This window comes from Amphiura filiformis, chromosome 12 (assembly GCF_039555335.1).
Source record: "Amphiura filiformis chromosome 12, Afil_fr2py, whole genome shotgun sequence".
NCBI lineage: Eukaryota > Metazoa > Echinodermata > Ophiuroidea > Amphilepidida > Amphiuridae > Amphiura > Amphiura filiformis.
The window spans coordinates 16,503,943-16,525,992 of record NC_092639.1 but is presented as its reverse complement, the minus strand read 5'-3'; the positions used below and the strand labels follow the sequence as shown (position 1 = coordinate 16,525,992).

General features: G+C 35.0%; 1 protein-coding gene across 1 annotated transcript in view; it reads right to left on the bottom strand.

Annotated features, from left to right (window-relative positions):
• Positions 1–22,050, bottom strand: part of LOC140165867 (uridylate-specific endoribonuclease C-like) — a 52,661-nt gene extending 30,611 nt beyond the window's left edge. Inside the window, exon 1 of the mRNA XM_072189207.1 lies at positions 21,929–22,050. Within this exon, the coding sequence (XP_072045308.1) occupies positions 21,929–21,989 (61 nt within the window). The 5' untranslated portion in view covers positions 21,990–22,050. The remainder of the gene's footprint in view (positions 1–21,928) is intronic.

The window sequence follows — 22,050 nt, the reverse complement described above, 5'->3', positions numbered from 1 at the left end:
ATTGCGTTTATTTTTTTTAAATGTATATGCATGTTATTGTTTTTCAAAACCTTGACTACATTGTGTTTATATGTATTATTAGTATTAGTATGTGCTATATTTTTATATTGTATATTGTTGTTTTGTCACTCATAAGCCAGAATTGACTGGTCTCTATGTGAGAGTGTGACGTTAATAAAGATAAAACTAACTAACTTCAAAATTTATATGTCCCGTGGATAAGCATTAAAATTTGGTCTCGCTGTAAAATGTGTCATAACAACAGAACGGTAAGTGTAATTACGTTTTTTTCACACAAGGCCACTAATGAATATATCATGTGTTTTAAATCCTAAAAGTTCAATCTGGTTATAAAATAAAGATGGATTCTTTGCACTATTGCACTTTTTTGACTCACCCTGTATAATGCTTGTAGAAAATACACACCCTGTTTATGGACTGAACATCTTAGTGTTTTAAGTTGAGCACTGTAGACATTTTTGAGGTCATGAAGAGTGTGTTTAATCTTTTGTAATGAAATTTGTATGCAACTTTTTTATGCCATTTGCATAACTTAAGGGTAGACGAGGTATTGTTGGTCGAAGCAACCTAAAAATCGATTTTCATTATCTAGATCAATATATTATTGAAAAATAGCACCTTGATGTTTTGCAAAAGTTCATTATACAAATCGTATACTTTGCAAACTTGCTTAATTTATTGTTGTTAATGAGTTATGTACGTTTTACAAAAGTGTTGTTGTGTCAGCCCTCTTTACAACGTAACTCAAGAACCGCAGCACCTAGAAAAGTATATCTGTGATATTTTAATTCTTCTACACACTCGCTATGAAATGAGCAATGCAGTTTTTGCCAAAGCTCACTACCACTCGTAAGATGCTGTGAACTACCAAATCACAACAGTTTAAAATAATTAATAACCTTAAGTTGAAGAAATCTTAGTCACATTTTGAGGACTTTACGCTACTGTGCGTCAGGTTAAGAGATGGTAGGGACACGTGAGCATTTCTTTCAACATTTTATCAAGTTATCAAAATGACAATTCAATTAAATAGAATGACATTTTAAATGAAACCTACCCTTCTAAGTAAATCAAAGGGATTTTTTATTTTTATTAGGGCCTATTACATTTTACAGATATTAATTTCGTGCAATTGTAGGCACCTGTGTGCATTTTATGCATTTTTGCAGAGTTTGTATTCGTTTTTGCATATTAATACCATAAACTTAATGACATGATCCTAGTATGTACTTTCATGCAATTGTAGGTAATTAAAAATAATGACAAGTCTGTTAAATGAATAAGTGAAATACATAAGTGAACCAGACATGTATCAATTTTCAACTTTAAGTGCATATCATTAGATTGATGAACTTTACTTCGAGGACTGTTTTAAAAATGTCAAAAATATATTTTTTTAAATAATTTGTCATAAAATGTGTATTATATTGCAAATTTCTAAAATTCAAAATTATTTGATATCAGTTAAGGCTACTCCACCTTCTCAGAATGCAATATGGTATGTCTGAGTGATGTGCTCTCAGCTCTCAGCCCTTTACGTCAAAAATGAGTCCGTAAAATGCGTGATTTTAACGCGTGATTTTGTAAAAATTAACAGAACTCGAGGGAGACAGCCCCTCTGACAGCAACCCCTTCCCTCAAGCTTGTCTCTGCTAGCTGCTCTTTTCGCTTTTACATTTGCTAACGTGCAGTGACCTTTCTCTTCTAAAATAGCCCCTGGCTTGTAATCATGGTTTTGTTGAATGAATTTGAGTAGGCCTACTCCGCCATATTTACAGTATGATACGTCATAATCTAGGTGATTATTTGCATTGGATGTCTTGAATACGCTGGCGAAGTTGTGTAATAATCGGATTAATGCTATAACAGTAGGTGAATACAAGTTTTGAATATATATCGCGTTGCAAAGCCCCATTCAGTGATCCCAGCGAAAGTCAATCAAATTGTTACTTTCATAAAATTTTTTAATGAAAAAAATTGGCAAAAAACCCAAGAAAACGGCAGTATCGACGAAGTTGATGCCCCATTCAAATACATGTAGCTAATTTATATATACTGTCAGTATATAAATTACAGATTCACGTAAATGCATTATTTTTGTCTTAAATAGGCCTACTCGGCTTTCGGCTGAACCACTAGCAGAAGATACCAAATTGATGTTTTATGACCTTTGAAATTCTTTTGTTGCGAGTGACATGGTCAGTTCAATACACGCCGAGTGTCCTTGACAGGTTTGACTCTGCTTCAGTGTTCATGAAAGAATTCAAAAGATAACCTCTGCCCCAACAATCCCAAGCAATTGTCTGAAACTGCTCTTCGGATGATGTATCATAAGAACTCAGTCGTCAAATGATGATAGTCATATAATGACCAAAAGAATATTACTGACTATATCATTGAAGACTGAGTTCCGCAGTCTAGTACAAAATCTGAATTTTGATGATTTTTACGATCGTCCGGATGAAAAAACCACTGAATGGGCCATTAGTACCCTCCTCTCCTTACCCTGGCAATATGAATAAAAGAAAAATAAAGAAGAAAAATTAAATAAAACAAGAAAAAAAAGTCAAAGAAAAGAAACAATAAAAGAAAAACAAATATGAAAAGTTCGAACAATATTTGGTTTATAAAATTAATGTGACCGTGATGAGGCTCGAACTCACCACCTTCCGATTTAAAGTTCGAAGCGCTCGTGTACCAAATTCTGATGCCTTTCCAAGTGAGCTAGATGCTCCTGAGATACGAAATAAAAATAAAATAATACACTGTATACCTATGGGATTTTAAAATTTTGCAATCGATTGGGGGTGCGGGCACGTGCCCCCCCCCCCCCATGCCCCTATGACGCTACGTCAATGCCCAGAACAAAATATAAATTTCTGACATGATCGTGCTCTGGGTCTGAACTGTTTCCGTTTGAAATCTTGATGGCAAATTGGACAAAAGAAGCACATGGTTCTACTTGACCTCCTGAAACTTCCGGGCATTCCGGGGAGGGGTCAATCAAGGTCACATGGGGTCAAATTTTCAGAGTGCTCCAACTATGCCAAGTAATTATATATCAAAATACTCGTATGGTCATGAGGATTCCAAAAATGTATAGTTTGTTATGCGTCAGACCTTTCTACAGTACGACAGCAACTTTGTGACCTCTTTTGTTCGACAGAAAATTTATACGGGTTGGTGAACACGGGTTACGTAACACAATGTTGAAATTTTAGCCGGCAAACGCTTTTTATCAAAATAGCTCCAGAAATGGAAGACATGGGTCGTATATTGCTCCATTTATGTACCCTGACCACAGATAAGATATCAAACATTTGTGTAAAGCAACAAATAACGTGTAAAAGTTGAATTAAATGGGAAAAAAGAAGCTTGAACATGTCCAAAGTAGCTCGGAAAATGAGAAAAATTGCATGTCACGAACACAAAAATGTTCATATCATCCAGCAAGAAAAAGCGCCGGAATCAAAAATGGGTGTCATGTTATAGAATAACTAAAGTTAGCTTGCCTGAAAATTTCATCACTTTAGGTTGAGGTAGGCCTATATTTCTAGTCGCATATTGAACATGTTGAAATGTTTATCTTTGTGCGTGACTACTGTCACGCCATATATTGTACGGGCGATGTTTTTTCTGCAAAGAAACTTTCATTGTCAATTGTCCATTGTTGGTTATTTAACTTGAAAATAATACTCCCAACGTTCAAACAATTTTAAAAGTCAGCATAAAGGTTTGTGTTACATTATTTGGACAGTGTTAATTCATTCCAGAAATAGAATACACGAGTGAGCCACTGAGTGGGAATAACATTGCTATTATTGTCACTGAATTAATCATATCTCTGGTATGGCTTAGTGGTAAATACATGTATTTGGGAGTTCGATCTTGGTTCGAACCCCGCAAGCACCTCTCTTTGATTTTCGATTTGATTTTAACTCATATTTTTAAATCCTAGTTTTCATATTTTTATTAAAGCCATAATATACGATTTCGGGCAAATTTGAAGTTTTGTTATTCCAAAATTATAACAATATTTATAATATTAGTAAATAACTGTCAGGAAGGTTTTCACGTTACATTTGAAGCAGAAGTAGCGAGATAAAAATGAAAAGAAAACACTTAATATCTTGACCGCTTAACTGTGGTGTTCTATGGGGGACTAGTCTTAATAAGTTAGTTGCTCTATCTGGACAACGAACTTGGCTGATTCCAATTAGGTGTAATCCGAGGTGTAAGTTGGACATTGTGTAAAAATTACAAATATGCCAAAATATTAGGTTTGAAATTCGTGCATCTCATGATTTAATATGTATGCATAAAAGTTCATAAAATATGTTGCCGATATTGGTGAGGTCTAGTCCAATTAAAAAAATCGTGAAAATCTGTGTTGACGTTCCTTTATTTGATAGGCCTATATATATATTCTTGAACTTTTAAAATTACTTAAGTTTGACATGCTTTATTTGATTATTTCATATTGAAAGCTACTGAACTTAAATGCATTTTTTGTAAAAAGATATGAACTCGAATGTAGGATTAGGCTTAAACATGCGTTTCTGTGGCATCCACATCTCTCATACCACATTATTAAAATATTATTTTGTAATATTAATATTGGTATCTCAATTGTAAATTATTTGGCTTTGCATTGTTACTAATTTATTACAAAATGTTTTTTCTATATCATGTTATTTATATGTATGTGTGTTGAGATGAAAATAAAACTGAACTGAACTGAACTGAAATTAATCATGAAAAAAGTGGGCCTTCAAGCTGACATTCATTAGGCCTATATTATTAAAGACAAAAGGGAAGGAAAAAAGAAAAGAAAAACGAACTGAAAAAATCCACATAATCGATAAAATAACACGGGAATCGAACTCACAACCTTCCGCACTGCACACCTTCGCTCTGTCCACAAGCCATCGCAACTTGTTCGGGCAAAGGGTATTCTTTTGCTATCTTATTTCTCGTTCAACATGTTCAAGGATCTCACTCAACAACAATCTTTTCAAAACTGCTTGTACTTCAGTTAAATGAGATGATACTACCTTCTTTGACGACTACAATATTTTGTTACACAATAGAGTATTTTGCATTTATAAAATATATAACAATAGACGTTTTTAATTGCTATATTAATCAATATAACATGTATAATAGACAGCGCCGGCTGGGATCCATTTCGTGAAGCATCGTGACACTTGCAACGTGCGCTTACGACACGAGGACTCAAAGAACGCAACTTTTCAACCTACGACTAGGTTATTCCACCGCTCATTTTCGCTGAAATTTTAATACAAGCTGTGGTTAATTAATGTTTATCATAACAGAAAAGCATTAGACCGGCGTTTCCTCAAAGCTGTAGATATAACCATTTTTGTTATCGTGACATGCATTTTCTCTAATTTTTTAGGCTACTTCGCGCACCAAAAGCATTCAATTTTTCAAAAATAATTCAACTTTTACACGTTATTCTTTGCCTTATACTCATGTTTCATATCTTATCTATGGGCTCAATATGGAAATGAAGGGAGAAACGACTCGTGTATTCCATTTTTTCGCCTGTAAAAATTACCGGAAGTGAGCTAAGTTGCTGTCGTACTGAATAGGGTGCCCGGGGGGATCACTCATATATGAAAGTTGTAAGCATCCGCGTGAAAGAAAACGCGGATTTAGGGTGTTTGTGAAAAACAAAACGAGGATCCGCGCGGATCCGCGATTAGGGTCTCAAAAGACTCATTTTACTAAAAGAAGGGGTGTTTTTTTAAAGGACGATCCTCGCTTAGGGTAGTTTTTTTAAATTACCCAATTAACAGACATTAGTGGTGACATATTTATCAAGTTATACGGCACAAAAGAGTGGTTTCTAAGCAATTTTACTAACCAGATTGTTAAAAAATCGGAGCCGACTTCAACAACACCAATTTTAAGCTTACTGATATCATCACTGTCACTGTATGGCACTCTACTGACACACGCAATGAATAGGGGCAAATTTCAAACCAATTCCTCACTTATGGTGTTTTTATATTGTCTGTCCTTGTTTATGGGTAAATTTCAAACAAATTCCTTGTTTAGGGTGTTTTTATTTGAGTAAAATCCTTGTTTAGGGTTAGTTTGACAAATTTTCGACATCCTAGCTCACGTCTTTAGCGTCCCGTAATAAACTTTTTAGGCTTCATGTGAGAAACACGCCATCTCGCGATGACCTCATGGCATGTGAACCAATCAAAATCCAGCTACTATCCAACCTGAAAAAGGACGTGCGCTTGATGTAAAAAGGGATAAAGTCAATACGTGATTCTGAGAATGTGTACGCATGGTGGTGATTGTATTAAAGTATATTGTAAAACGCCGTCGCAAATTCGACGTTGCCAACATTATAGGCTATCAGCAGTTTTGCGTCTGCCTGCATTATAACAATGCATAGCAACGATTATGGGACTGGCTCAACAAATCAGATACCGGTACCATAGGATTTAATAAAGTTCAAAGTTCATACAAAGTAAAATCGTTCGACGATTGTCATGGATAAGAATTTACGCACTGGAAACATACATGTAGGCCTATCATAGCTGAATAGCTCTCAAAAATGATGACATGATAATCGATAATTAGCATGATCAAACTCAGAACTGCAAAAGTCAGATATCTGATAGTATGATTCAGCAGCAGGATGTCATGACTAATTTATTCTTTATGATTACGATTTAAAAAATAACAACGAAATAATAATTATAATTAAACGATGATAATATTATATACTATAATGTATAGGATTTTGTTTTAAATTAAAGAAATTATAAACATTTTTTTATCATAGGCCTAATTTAACATGTTAAATATAGGCCTAGGCCTATATATCATTTCGCAACATCTTATAGGCCACACAAACAGCATGAACATGAAACTTGTCAAATAACTTAAAAACACTCAGTTGAAAACGTTTGTCATTTTGTCTTTATTTATACAATATTGCTTCTCGTATCATTTGTTTTTGTGTAATTATTTTAACAAAACAATAGCCTACCAATCCAATTTAGCAGAAAAAAGTTATATTAAAATGCGCTTTGCGATATTTGTAGGCCCTAAATTCAATTAAAACGCCATATAGGCCTAACTGCACGCGGTTGGTATAGGCTGAGAGAGAAACTTTTTCAGCCTACAATGAAATTATTATTATTATTATTTTATTTTTTTTTTGGTTAAAAAAGCAGGACAATAAATCTGAAGTGTTTTCCAATTTTTGTAGTAGGCCCTAACCCAGCGAACACAAAACATTAATTTTTAAAACGTTGGAAGCAGGTTGTATTTTGGGTTTTGGTTTTGGTAAAAACCTTTTAATAACATTAAAGGAGTATTTCGTGATCATAGCACTGATGATCCTCTTTTTATGACAATTTTCAGTATAGATATCCACGAAAAAAGCTTATTCCCAAAATTTCAGTTGATTCCAATTTTGTGTTTGCGAGTTATGCATGATTATACTACTCCATAGACTGTGTTGTAATTTCGTTCTGGTATAGGCCTACCAGAATGAAATTCATATCAAGAATTTTTTTGTACATAAACATTATGTAAAAGTCTCAACTTTTTTTTGAAAAAGAGGGGGAGATGATGCTGTGGATCACGAAATGCCCCTTTAAATGTCGGATTATATCAAAGTCATTAAAACGTTTTAAAATGTTTTGTTATGAAAACACACAACAACAATATTTGTGTGATTGTGTGACCCTTAAGGGTATCCGTAGGGAGAACACTTTGTTTTACGGCCAGGTCTGGCCAGGTGCATGTTTGTTCGCAGTCTACAGGTGTAGCTAGGTTGTTGTATATTCTATAATTTTCCTGGTGTGTTAACTGTGATTACATCTAGACACCAGTTTATTTTTTATTTGAACGGGACCCTAATTTAATGAGAAAAACGCCGAAAAAGAGAGGCCCGGCAAAAGCCGATTTGCAGACAATTTTGTAGCTACAGACAGCTCGTATTCCATATAACAACTACGGAAACCAATCAGTGCCAGAAGTGTTGATTTATATTTCATCCACTTAGGTTTGGCTTAACCCACTAAAAGGTAAAACTTCAAGGCTGATCATTTTAATTATAAATGTAGTGTGTGTGTAAAAGTATATTTCTCAAAATGGAGGAGAGCGCCTATGACTATTGTCCGTTCTGTCTACATGGTCTATGATAATTATTTTCTTACCGAAATATATTCACTTAACACAGACCACGGTTGCCAAACAAATGAGGGCAAACCGCGGGTCAAATCATTGAAAAGTCGCCCAATATTTTTTTATCAACCGTTGGTTTCTATGAGATAAAAAACTACCGTAAGCCAATGTTGAGAAGTCATGCAATATTTTTCTTAACCATCAATTGGTGTCTATAGGACAGGAAATTGTCGCGAGGAAAATCTTCAAAACTCATCCTATTGACCTAGGCCTATTACATCGCGGGTTTGGCAACCCTGCAATATATACAGTTATATAACATCGCACCGCATTGTGAGGTGAACGAACTGAATGTTGACATTGTATTCAGGATTTAAAACAAGAACTGTCTTTAACCAGACAATGCGGTTGGTATAAAACATAGCGTGTGATATCATGATATCAACTTCAAAATCTAAAAACAAAAGTAAAGAAATAATTTAGGGCGAAATAAATAAACAGCGTACAGCAGGTGCTATCTTGTCAATAATGATAAGAGGAACATGAAAAAACCAGCAGAGAGCATGCACCCCAGTAAAGAGTTAAATAAAGCAAGGAAAAATCATAATGTGCAGAAGGCCTACTTTTCGGATGATATTCACAGAAACAAAAATAAAGAACTAAAGATCTAAAACAAAAGTAAAGAAAATGAGGGCGAAATAAATAAACAGCGTACAGCATGTGATGACTTGTCAATAACGATAAGAGGAGCATGTACCTCAATAAAGAGTTTAAATAAAACAAGGAAAATCATAATGTGTAGAGGCCTACTTTTCGGATGATATTCACTGAAACAGAAAAAAAGAAATAAGTTTAAAGAATTATATATTTTAAGATTAGATAATGAACAATCATACATAAAAATGTGACAGGTGTCTGATGATATTTATACACTTCGAGCAAAAAATAAAGAACTACTTAACACGCGACATAAATAAATAGCCATATTTTATGAACGAACTGAATGTTGACATTGCGGACCAGGATTTGAAACAAGAACTGTTTTCAAAAAGAAAACGCGGTTGGTATAAAAACATAGCGTGTGCTATCATGATATAAACTTCAAAATCTAAAAACACAAGTAAAGAAATAATTTAGGGCGAAATAAATAAACAGCGTACAGCAGGTGCTATCTTGTCAATAATGATAAGAGGAACATGAAAAAAAACCAGCAGAGAGCATGCACCCCAGTAAAGAGTTAAATAAAGCAAGGCAAAATCATAATGTGCAGGAGGCCTACTTTTCGGATGATATTCACAGAAACAAAAATAAAGAACTACGTTAGTACGTTTAAAAAATTATATAATTTGAAATTAAATAATGCAAAATCATACATAAAAATGTGACATGTGACGTGTCTGATGATAATTATACACTTCGACCAAAAATTAAAAAAATACTTAACACGCGACATAAATAAACAGCCATCTATCAAGAATGACAAGAGGAACATGAAAAAAAAACACCTAATATATGAGAGCATGCACCCCAATAAAGAATTGCTTTAAAATAAAACAATGAAAAATCATGACATGTGAAATGTATGTTGATACACTTATAAATAATACTCAAGGGAGAAATAAAAAACACCTTATCTAACGATATTTCCACAGTTAAACATACTCAGTGATCACTTGTACTAAAACAAAAATAAAGAAATACTTCACAAATGATAAGAGGAACACATAAAAATAAATAAGCGAGCATGTCCCAAAAAACAAATTAGTAAAAGATAAAATAATGATAAAACGTACAAGAAGGGGCAAAATATTTGTCGCAAAAACTTATTAAATGCTCATTTGCTCTAAGATATTTAATGTTTGCAATTTACTCCTAGTTTATCATTTATTTATTATTTATCTAGGCTTATATATCTTTTATTTATTTATCTATTAATTTATCTATTTATCAATTTATTTCAATATCATTATTATTAAGTGCCTATTTATAATGATATTTAAATCTATCAACATTATGCTTACGTCATCCAGGAGTTATTATCCCACTTGAAATCGCCATATAAACACAAATTAATAAAGAAATACCCAATGGGTGAAATAAAAGCGTGATCTATCTTTTCAAGAATGAAAAGAGGATATAAAAAATATAACAGAGCATGTCCTATAAACATGATAAAGAATTATTTAAAATCGTACAACTGTGAAACATGTAATATGACATATACTTAAGGGATCTGGAATGAGCGTTTTGAGCGTTTCGACAGTATTTTTGTGGGAAATGAGAGCACATCAGACATATCGAATTGCATTCTGAATACGAAGAATGTCTTTCTCATATCAAATAATTTTCATTTTTTGAAATTCACGATATAATGCAAATTTTATGACAAATTATTAAAATTTGATATTTTTCAAATTTTTGATATATAACAGTCCTCGAAGTAAATTTTATAAATCTAATGACATATTCTTAAAGTGTATGTAGCTGGGAGGAAAAGCCGACGATCAATTGAAAATTTTGACCTTTCATATTGAAGATATGGATTTTATTTCCCAAAAAGACCTATTTTTTTTGGTGGGGGGAAATCCATATCTTCAATACGAAAGGTCAAAATTTTCAATTGATCGTCGGCCTTTCCTCCCAGCTGCATATACTTAAAGAATGTATCATTAAATTTATAAAATTTACTTCGAGGACTGTTATATATCAAAAATATCAATTTTTAATGATTTGTCATAAAATGTGTATTACTAGTACATTGCGAATTTCAAAAAATCAAAATTATTTGATATCAGGACATTCTTAGTAATCAGAATGCAATTCGATATGTCTGATGTGCTCTAATGTCCCACAATAAATACTGTCCAAACGTTCATACCCCAGCCCTTAACATAAAACAAAATAAAACGGTCATGATAATATGACATTAAGGGCGAACACCACTAATGAAGCGTCTTGGTTGAAATGCACGTGAAAATTAATGTCTTTCTTTGCTCAATTTGAGGCCTTTTTGGCTCTCATAGTTGCCTGATGTACCCCGTTACATTTTATTAAGAAACAAGGTAGTATAGTTTCTCTCCATTGATTTTGCAATAGCGTCTCCAGGAGGGGGGGCTCAGAGGGGCTTTCAGATTTATGCGGTGGGGGGGGGGGGCTTAATGGCTAAAATCGCCAAAAACCGCCTGATTTTACATATCCCTCTAGCGTTGGTTGTCAGTAGATTGCAGTCACTCCTCATCAAGTGTTGACAAAGACAACAGTGGTTGTTGAAACGTACACAGTAAGTGCATTTTCTTGGATCAGATACTACGAACTCTGGTTTACTAGTTTACCCTACCGATCCTGATGAATTTGTTCAATCAATAACGATATCTGGGGGACCAATCACAAGCCAGATTCATTTAAAGATGCATTACATCATGACCAATTTTAGTTAGGCCAGAAATTGGCCTAACTCTCCATAGAATCCCGTGTTAAAAAGTTATCCGCAATCCAAAGTCAGTAGTCCACTTGGGAAGCTAACAAACAGAGGGCGTACGGTGACTGAAAAGATTAGATGTGAAAATCTATCAATTGTGCACAAATAATAATCAGAGTTTTAAGCTTAAATGCAATAGCCAGAAGCACAATTGGCAAGTGGAGTACGGAGAAGTCTAGCTACACCCTGGAAGGGAAAAAACAGTATTTGAAACGAGGAAATGTGCAATCTACCAAAAAACGTTGACAACGTAAAGAAATCAACAAGTTTAAAAAACCCACCTCGGCTCACTTTTTGAAACTTGGTCCCATTTGTAAAAGGTATTAATTTAAACTTCATCATATTTATATAAATTTAAAACATTTCCAGAAGTGTAGTAGGCTTGTAATCTTGTTGGAAACGCTGTATTCTGTTGAAATAAAATAAAAACACTGATTTCCTGTTGGTATTCAAAATGGGACCAAGTTTCAAAAAGTGAGCCGAGGTGGGTTTTTTAAACTTGCTGATTTCTTTACGTTGTCAACGTTTTTTTGGTAGATTTCTTTTCTTTTTTATGAATGTAACCAAGTAGCTCCAAGCTTGTAAAGTCATCAGGTTACAAAGTGCTCCATAAAACGAAAAATAGATGTTTGAAGTTGCTGTTCATGATTTATGACAATAAATAATTAAACAAAACTTTATCAGTCGTTTATTTTTAAAACTTGCTCGTCACGCGTGACTGAGGCGTACACAATGATCAATATATATTTTAATATACTTTAATTATTCAAGCCAAAGTAAATATGTACAGAAAATGTAAATATAAACAGTACACACCCAATGTTGACAATGCCAGAGAGATACGGAGAGTAAGTCCGATTTACTTCCAAGTTGGAACTGGTAAATGCGCATATATTTAAGCCTATACTACGGAAGCGTCTAAATGCCCCGACTAGGCAAGATAATCGTGTTTGAATGTTTGTGGTTCTTTATAGCCCTGCGGGCCAACCTAGTTGGATATGCCTATTAAGCGGCGGTTATCTGCGATCTTTCGTGGTTTGTGGTTTTAATTTCCCCTATCAAGCACTGGCCTCTATCGGGAGCTAATTTATAGTTTAAGCTTGTTGGATATCCATATTTCGTGGTTTGTGGTTCTTCGTAGCCCTGTGGGGCAATCTAGTTGCAAATACAAATTTCGCGGTTTGTGGCTCTTCATTTCGTTTCATTTCGTTTATCGCGGTTTGTGGTCTTAATTTATTGGATATCCATATTTCGCGGTTTGTGGTTCTTTATAATCTATAGGCCTGTGGGCAATCTAGTTGGATATCCAAATTTCGCGGTTTGTGGTTCTTTGTAGCCCTGCGGGCCAACCTAGTTGGATATGCATAGTAAGCGGCGGTTATCTGCGATCTTTCGTGGTTTGTGGTTTTAATTTCCCTTATCAAGCCTGCCCTCTATCGGGAGCTAATTTATAGTTTAAGCTTGTTGGATATCCATATTTCGTGGTTTGTGGTTCTTTGTAGCCCTGTAGGGCAATCTAGTTGCATATCCAAATTTCGCGGTTTGTGGCTCTTCATTTCATTTCATTTCATTTTATCGCGGTTTGTGGTCTTAATTTGTTGGATATCCACATTTCGCGGTTTTTGGTTCTTTGTAGCCCTGCGGGCAATCTAGTTGGATATCCCTATTAAGCGGAGGTTGTCGGCGATCTTTCGCGGTTTGTGATTTTAATTTCCCTTATCAAGCCCTCTATCGGCAGTTAATTAGTTTAAGCTTGTTGGATATCCAAATTTCGCGGTTTGTGGTTCTTTATAGCCCTGCGAGGCAATCTAGTTGGATATCCAAATTTAACGGCAGTTGTTGGCGATCTTTCGCGGTTTGTGGTCTTAATTTGTTGGATATCCATATTTCACGGTTTGTGGTTCTTTATAAACGATAAGCCTGCGGGCAATCTTGTTGGATATGCAAATTTCGCGGTTTGTGGTTCTTTGTAGCCCTGCGGGGCAATCTAGTTGGATATCCCTATTAAGCGGCGGTTGTCAGCGATCTTTCGCGGTTTGTGATTTTAATTACCCTTATCAGGCCCTGCCCTCTATCGGGAGCTAATTTATAGTTTAAGCCTGTTGGATATCCATATTTCGTGGTGTGTGATTCTTTGTAGCCCTGCTGGGCTATCTAGTTGGATATCCAAATGTCGCGGTTTGTGGTTCTTTATAGCCCTGCGGTGAAATCTAGTTTGATATCAATATTCAGCGGCAGTTGTTGGCGATCTTTCGCGGTTTGTGATTTTAATTTGTGACAATTTATAATATTTATTGCAAATATAATTTCAGATTGAACTGTGAACAGAGCCAATGATAAATGTGTTTTAAATAACGAAGATGTCATGATAGTCAGGCATGGTGAAAGCATCTGGATGGTGAAAGTAGGTCTAGGCCTAGGCCTAGATGAGAATAAAAAATCAGACATGTTTGTTTGATGAAAAAAAAAAAAATATCATAATAGCAATGGATGTTCGAGATGGTGTTATTCTTGATTTATGACAATACATTGGTTAATAAAACATTAAGAAAAAAAAGTGGTGGGAAGTTTCGAACCTGAGCAAAAATTCATAAATGGATTAGAAGTCCAGGACCTTAACCGCTTCGCCACGGGGACGACCCGTTATAACGACGTGTGAAAGTGGAGTATTTATTAATATGAATGTATGCTGTGGTCCGGAAAGAATAAAAGAATTGTGAAAAAGATTTTTTGGCGAATGGGATCCAGAATTTGTATGTAGGGTATCCAGGAATATACTAGGGTATATTTGAAAGTGAATCTCAAAAGGTAGTGCGACAGTGACAGCCATGTATGGCTGTAGCAGTGACGAAAGATTGTGGATATCAGTATGATTAGCTATGATTTTCCACTAATTTTGGCTATGAAATACCGCGTGAAATAAAGCAAGAATGTTTATTTATTATCAAACAATCGGATTGACTGTATGATTGGTGTAACTTTTTGAATTAATGAGTTATTAAAATATTACACTTTGGATAGTAAATACGATTTAGCATGGTTTTAGATATATTTTGTACCCAGCGAAAAATATCATAGAACAATAGCGTTTTGTTTCGTGTAAATATAGTCCCGCGGTGCATCTTCTTATTCTTCTTTATCAGTCGTTTTTTTTTTTAAACTTGCTGGTCATGCTACCGCGTGACTCTAATATGACTTAATGTAATACATTAGAAAAGGCTTAAAAGGCAACTATTAGGCCCTGATTCATATTTAATCATCATTTAGGCCTGTAAATTAGATTGTCTGTGTAAATTTAGCAGGATCCGACTTTTTATGACGACTTTCAAAATGTGTTACATTTCAGAAACACCAAGCTGTTTGTGAGGTGGCGTTAGCTGTATGGGTTATAGGTTGAACTTTTTACAATATTTCTGAAAAAAAAATCCTGAAATCCATATATTAATTTTTACAATGGATGCGTCATCTGACCTTCTGCTTGCAGAAAGGGGAAGTTTTGAAGAACTGAGTTGTTTTCCCGGCCCATGTCTGTACAGAAAGTCAGTGGGGGTTATTTATTGGTGTGCACCCTAAAAGGCCCTTGTCATAACCAATGGTGGCGGCATGATTTTTCCCGTGCATGAGGGTTTAGGGAAAATTAAATTATAATGTCTAAACTTGAGGTTGCATGTGTAAAACATGTTCTTTTTTTAACGCATGTTTGGGGTATTGAAATGATATTTTTTTGGCTTGCACAATCATGGTAAAGATCCATGTCATACATAAGAGATTATAGGACATACAATACTTGGTAGGCACACAAACGTCATTCGAGGCTCTGTCTCACCAGTTGCATTTACAAGGCCCTTGTTATAACCAGTGGTGGCGGATGATTTTTTTCTGGGGGGGAAGGGTCACACAAGGTTCTGAACAGAAACGTCACATACGGACCAACCCACACTACCGAGAACCGCGAATGCCGAGAACCGCGAAAGCCGAGAACCGCTCTAGTTTTTAAATGTTTTCAAAATGTTATTTTTAATAAAAAATTCCAAACATTTCTTTTGTGAAATATTTTGTCAACACTTAAATAATATAATGTTAGAATATTTTTGAATGTTATGAAAAACGTTTTATATATCGTCTGTATACCCTTTATATAACCCGACATTTAAACATTTTCTGACAACCTTTTCTAACCGTTTGCGAATGATCTCGAAAATGTTTTGTGTTTGCTGAGAAGGTTGCTTCATTTTAGTAATACGTTTTATTTATTTTCATATATTTAGTGTAGCAACATTGAATAGTATTGTTATTATTTTATATTGTTTTATTAAATTTTGAACTATAAATGTTCAAAATCTCATCTTCTCTGGTTCAACTATGGTCTTTCAGACTTTCACATTAAAATGTAGATTATGTGGTATCTTTATACTATAGACTATATAAATAAATGGCCAATGATTTAACATAAAAGTGGGAATATTTTAACTTTATAACATTAAGTTTTAAAGTTTTAATATTTATTTAATATTATTATTATTGTTATTATTATTAATTTTAAACTAAAAGTGCCAATTTTTTGCGCTTCGCGCAAATTAATTCCGGTTTTGTACTATATTTCACCAGTTTAGCTTCAATATAGCAATTTTTTGCGCCCTTCGCGCGCATTTGTACCATAAACTTATTTTGTCGGCAAAAGGTGCTGCATTCACTAGACTTTAAGAAATTTTCTCCAACCCCAAAAAGAAATCTATGCTACTGTTAGTGATGTATATTTTTGGTTTCTTTTTAGGACATGAAGGGGGATCAAAAAATTTTAGACCATAAAAGGGGGAATAAAAAATCCACCTTTTTTAGGGGGATCAAAAAATTTGACGTCCGAGGTTCCAACTTTTCCAACCATCCCCTCCCCCACCAAAGTATTTATGAACACTCCCCTAGACTGGCACAAGTCTTTGACACAAGTCTCTCTTGTTTTAGAAAAGATTAATTTCCGGCTTACGCGACACCACCCGGATTTAGAAAATTCCCGGGAAAAATGGCCTATTGGCATTTCAACTCGAAACTTGTCATATTATCTTTCCGATTTAAAAGCCCCTATCCTAAAGAATATGATCCCGAATCACACATAAATTCGCCCAGTCCCATTTCCCAAATATGAAAGTGAAAAAAAAGAAGTGAATTTCAGTTTGGCAGAGGTGGGACTCGAACATACGCCGCAGCTGCATACAGTATCGCCAAGTCCAGCGCGCTAATCCATTGAACCACATGAGTTGCTGGTAGCCATATTGAATTTTAAACATATAGCTTATAGGCAACTCCAACATTTCTGGGTATAGAATAGAAATACAACAATACGTGTATTCCCGGCGTGTATTGTGCTGAGCACAATAGATAATATCAACTTTGACTGCATCGTGCATCATGGTATTGATATATCGGTCCATACAATGTAGGCCTATAGGGAATCTGCCATTTTCTTGTAGGCCTATAGTCCCCGGAGTATAGACGTTGGGTTTTCCCCCAGTTTATTCAAGATTTTCACATAGAACCCCCAAGATGTTTTTTAGAAAATAGAAGATTAGATTACCATAAAAACGACACAGTAATCTTTATCTGGGTTCTATGTAAAAATTACATTAGATTTTTCATCATTTTTTGAGCGTTTATTTTCAGTAAATTCAAAAAATATTTTGACGTATATAAAATTGAAATAAAATTCTCCCCTGCTAAACAACACCAACTGTACCACAATTGGGTATCACGAATCGTTCTACATGTTGTGCAGTTAATATTCATATATTCCTTTATAAATAGAATGCTGCAGTTTTTACACAAAAAATATTTCAGCGAAAACCCGCCCACTCGGCTATTTTATAATGATAATCAGACTTCCTTGGAACATGCAATAATTAGCATTAAAACCAAGTTGTTTTTATGCATTTTAAAAACACTTTGGCTGGACGGCGAAGGCCGCTGTGATTTCGAATATAGAGTGCTTGCACGAAAAGTCATTAGTTCAAATCATCATCCAGACACGCTCCAGAAGATATGCAAATGCATGGAGTACAAAAGAATTACTTTGATCAATACCAGTTAAACAGGCAATTGGTATTGTACTCCATGCATTTGCATGTCTTCTGGAGCGTGTCTGAGGATGATTTGAACGAATGACCTTCCGTGCAAGCACCCTATAATTATGATAGGGTCACGCATAAATTCAGCGCACACTTTAAATTTTCGTCTTGGGTAAAGACTATGCTGCAGGGATCGTTTTAAACGTAAATACCTAAATAAATCATGCAAGTGGCCATATTTTTGGGAATTTGTTGTGACGCACCATGATCTTTGCGAAGGTTGCATTCATAGAACACCTCAATGAAATATGATATGTCCCATATATATGTTTACTTTAAAGTCGAAACTAATTTATAGGCAGAAAAAATTAAAATTTACTGGCCAAAATGTGATATTTTTGGCATTTTTCTAGTAACATTTTATGGAAACAAAAATTACAAAAACCTCGGTAAATCTGTCAATTTACAACCAATTCTACCACCCGAAAGAAAAAACTGTCCGTGTTATTTTGCTCACACAATAGTTCTTGTTCAAAAAAGCAAAACAGCAGAATGCGTGTTATCTCTAATTTTAAAAGAAATGTTCGGGACTTTTTATCACGATTATTGTAACACGACAAAAGAAGTACAGTACATACATCCGACACGTAGCATACATCCTTTTGGTCTGATAACATACCAAATTACCAACATAGCACCCGGCTATATGGCCACATAAATTTTTTAATCCGTTTCGCATCCCAGTTGGAAAAGTGAGGAGGGAGGGGGCTGTTGATTTTGTTTTGTTTTTTGCTGAATTGACCAAATAAAGCAGTTTTCATGTAAAATTGACATTGCTAGCAGTTTTCGGGCATTTCAGCATATGCCATGAAAACGACGAAACCATCATTAATGAGGGGTAAGATCCCTTAGAGTTCCACAAAAACACTAGCAAGTGATTCATGCTGACTAATAATCTTGTTTATACGCATTAACATTTCACTCATGTATTGAAACCTTTTAATGTAATATGAAAATTGAAAAATGAAAAAATATAGACTGATCCCAGAAAGTGAGGAAGGAGGTGGGCGTACAACAAATGATTTTTTTTATTTGGCTTAGCATGGACTAACCGGTGTATGTCTATTATTCTTAACCGTAACTGCGGGGGGTCAACAGTACATCCGATTTATAGTGATCTACAATCAGTCGCCAAGCTGTGAGTTATTGATTAGCAATCAATCAAGTAAAAGCACTTTCCTACAATAACAAAAGCTTCTAGTCCTGTCTCGCAGTTGAAATCGCAATAATCTTAAGCGACCAGTAAGTATAAACTCAGCGCCATGGGTTGTTCCTGGGATATTATATATAGAGGGAGACATTCCAAACCCAGAAAGATTATCGCTGTAGGACCTATGCTATGAAACACTTGTGTCGTGCAAGCACTCTATTTGACATAACTTTAGAAATATTTGAATAGGGCAACATGAGTAAATAATATGAAAACAAACATCACGCCCTCGATGCAACTCGCATGTAATCGAAGGCCATAAAAGATAACCTGATAACAATAGCTTGTCAATAGCTATCTATAATCCGTTTCGAGTCCCTTCATACACAGTCCCTGGTCCAATGCATATACTGTGTGTATTGTTCCCGGGTATAGCCAATGCAGTCAAGCAAACATGTATTACATTTTGAAAAGGCTATAGTGTATCACAGGCATGTATTGAATGGCCAGTCATGTCATGTCAGTCATCTATTGGTTTTTTGACCATCGTATCACAGTGATGGCCAATCACAGGCGAAGTAATCAAATAGCAGTGACTGTTGCCTTTGTTACCACATGTCAGTCATCTTGTGATTATTGGACCATGTAAACCTGCAAAAAACGAGCCAAAGTGCAGGCCCTATGGCTAGAATATGACCAATATAAGCGTGCTCCTTCATTTAATGACATAAAATTTGAAAAATATTGTAAGGAACACTTTGACTTTTAAAACCTACATTTTGGTCAAAAATGTGCTTGTATAGGTAGTTTTCAACAGATTTGCCACAATCGCCTTGTTATAATATTTGAATTGCGTTATATGTTGACCTAATGTAAAAAATGTTTTAGGGGGAAAGTGTTAGCTTTCGCTTGATATAAAAAAATTCTGATTTGGATGAAGGGAACAATTGAAGTATTGGCAAAAACCAATCTCAGATGTCTATTTTCCACTATATCTCACACAGCTCTTATGATGCTATGCACTCAACCGTGTAGTATAATACAGACTGCGTGGAGACTAGACTTCCTGTGCTGGAAATATCTGTGTACTCGGGTGTACCGAGGTGGAAACTGTACGTAGAAGCATTTATAAGCGAATCGTTTTTGTATAGACAAACCTTTTCATATGTTCGTTTTGCGATGTTATGATCTTGATGTGTTACTCTCCCGGTTACTCTCTCACGGTCTCGTGTGATTATGACTAATACATTGTGCTCAGTAAATTATCCATATCATAACAGAATTGTTAAAAAAAACAATAACAAAAGAATATACGACAAACACATTGTTTTGGGCGCAAATAGGGTAAAATTGCACAATTTTGCGTAGTATAGTAGAACCGGATCAAAATATGCTCGTTCCCGACCCCCCCCTTTCATAAATTTTAATGCTCCCGCCGCCACTAACCCTGCCCTGATGCACAGTGTCAACACCCAGTATTATAAACTGATTTTTTGTGTCAATTCCTGCAGAACTGACACCTTCTCCTACAGGTTTGACGATCACGTGACAATTCGAATCATCATATCGAAATATCACGTGGGTAAAAATATCAATATCGATTATCAATACTATTCGTCAATTCAGCCCCAAACCAATTCGCCCACATGCTAATTCGAACCCTGTATATTGATGTACAAAAAAGTTGGCCAAATTTAACTATTTCGTGATTTTCTCCATAACCGTTGTTTTTACACCAAATCTGTATATTTAGATGCCTTGATGTCTTGCATTCGGTCACAAACCAATTCGTTGTACTTTGTGCACTTAACCCTCTATCTTTTAAACCAAATATCCTAAAGAGTCGTGTGATATGTCGAACTTTTCCTCTGGTCATAAAGAACAAAAAAACTGTTTGATATTTCTTACCAGCAATGTGGAAAAAGAGACATGTAGAACCGAAAAAGGTATACTATTTTGTTGCAAAGTTCAACAAAAAAAACCCGCTTCTGGATATCGTTTGAAGTCAAATGATATACCATTTTAAAGCTTATGTTATAATATTTTCTAAACACGAAATAAAACAAAATTGACAGAGGCCGACTTTACGACTCATTCGTGGTGTACGGTCACATATGTTCAGAACTCGTGGTAACACCTGGTTCAGACTCACGACTTTTTATTCGAATTCAGTGTGGAATACTTTAACAAGTATTCCTTATAATCTGTTAATCCAAGTCCTTTTCGCCTTCTTAAAAAGATTGTTGACGCATAAAAGGTTTCGCTATCGAATATTTGTTTGCAAATACTAAAATTAGTATTCCCCTTCCCAAATATGTGACGGTGAAAAACTATATCGCGAATCGTTTACTAAGTTTTAATATCATTTCAAAAACATTATAGGCCATATATATAACTGCATATATAACTGCGTTTTTCAAGAAAAACTTAAGTTACCAAACGAAAAACTCCGTTTATTGTAGCTAATCATTGAAAACTGTTTTTCACAGGAGTTTTCACCAAAGTTTATAGTTCTTTGATAAGCTTCGTTTTTCTAATTCTAATAAAGCCTATGCTAAACACTCCATAATTTAGTGTTTCGCCCGATTGACGGGGTTAAATTATCGAAAATTATATACGTTTATCGCCGGTTTATCGATTAACTAAGTTTTTCGATCAAGTTTATCACGAGAAAGTTAGTTTATCTGGATATTTAAAACTACCCTGGCGTCAACCCATCAGCGTTACCTGACATATTTCCGCTGTTTAGCTCTGTTTGTGCCTAGATTAACATTGTATATAAGAGGCTGTAGTGTTAGAGTTCTTCAAATCCTGACTTTGAAGCCCGTTTTGAAGTTAAAATGAGGCTCATGTTACGTCGTATGAGCAACTTTATACGCCGCCCGGGTAGATTCACCAGTGACGAACAAAATATGTATTTGATATTAGAAATTGTTATTTAATTATTGGTAATTACTTAATTAAATATAAAATACTTACTTGGAACCCAGTATGCCGAGGCCGAAGCCACCAGCATGAATAAAACGAGGTATAATTCCATGATGATGTGTGCTGCTTGAATTGCTGCCACTGGACTGAAAGTATACCATATGTCTGTTAGT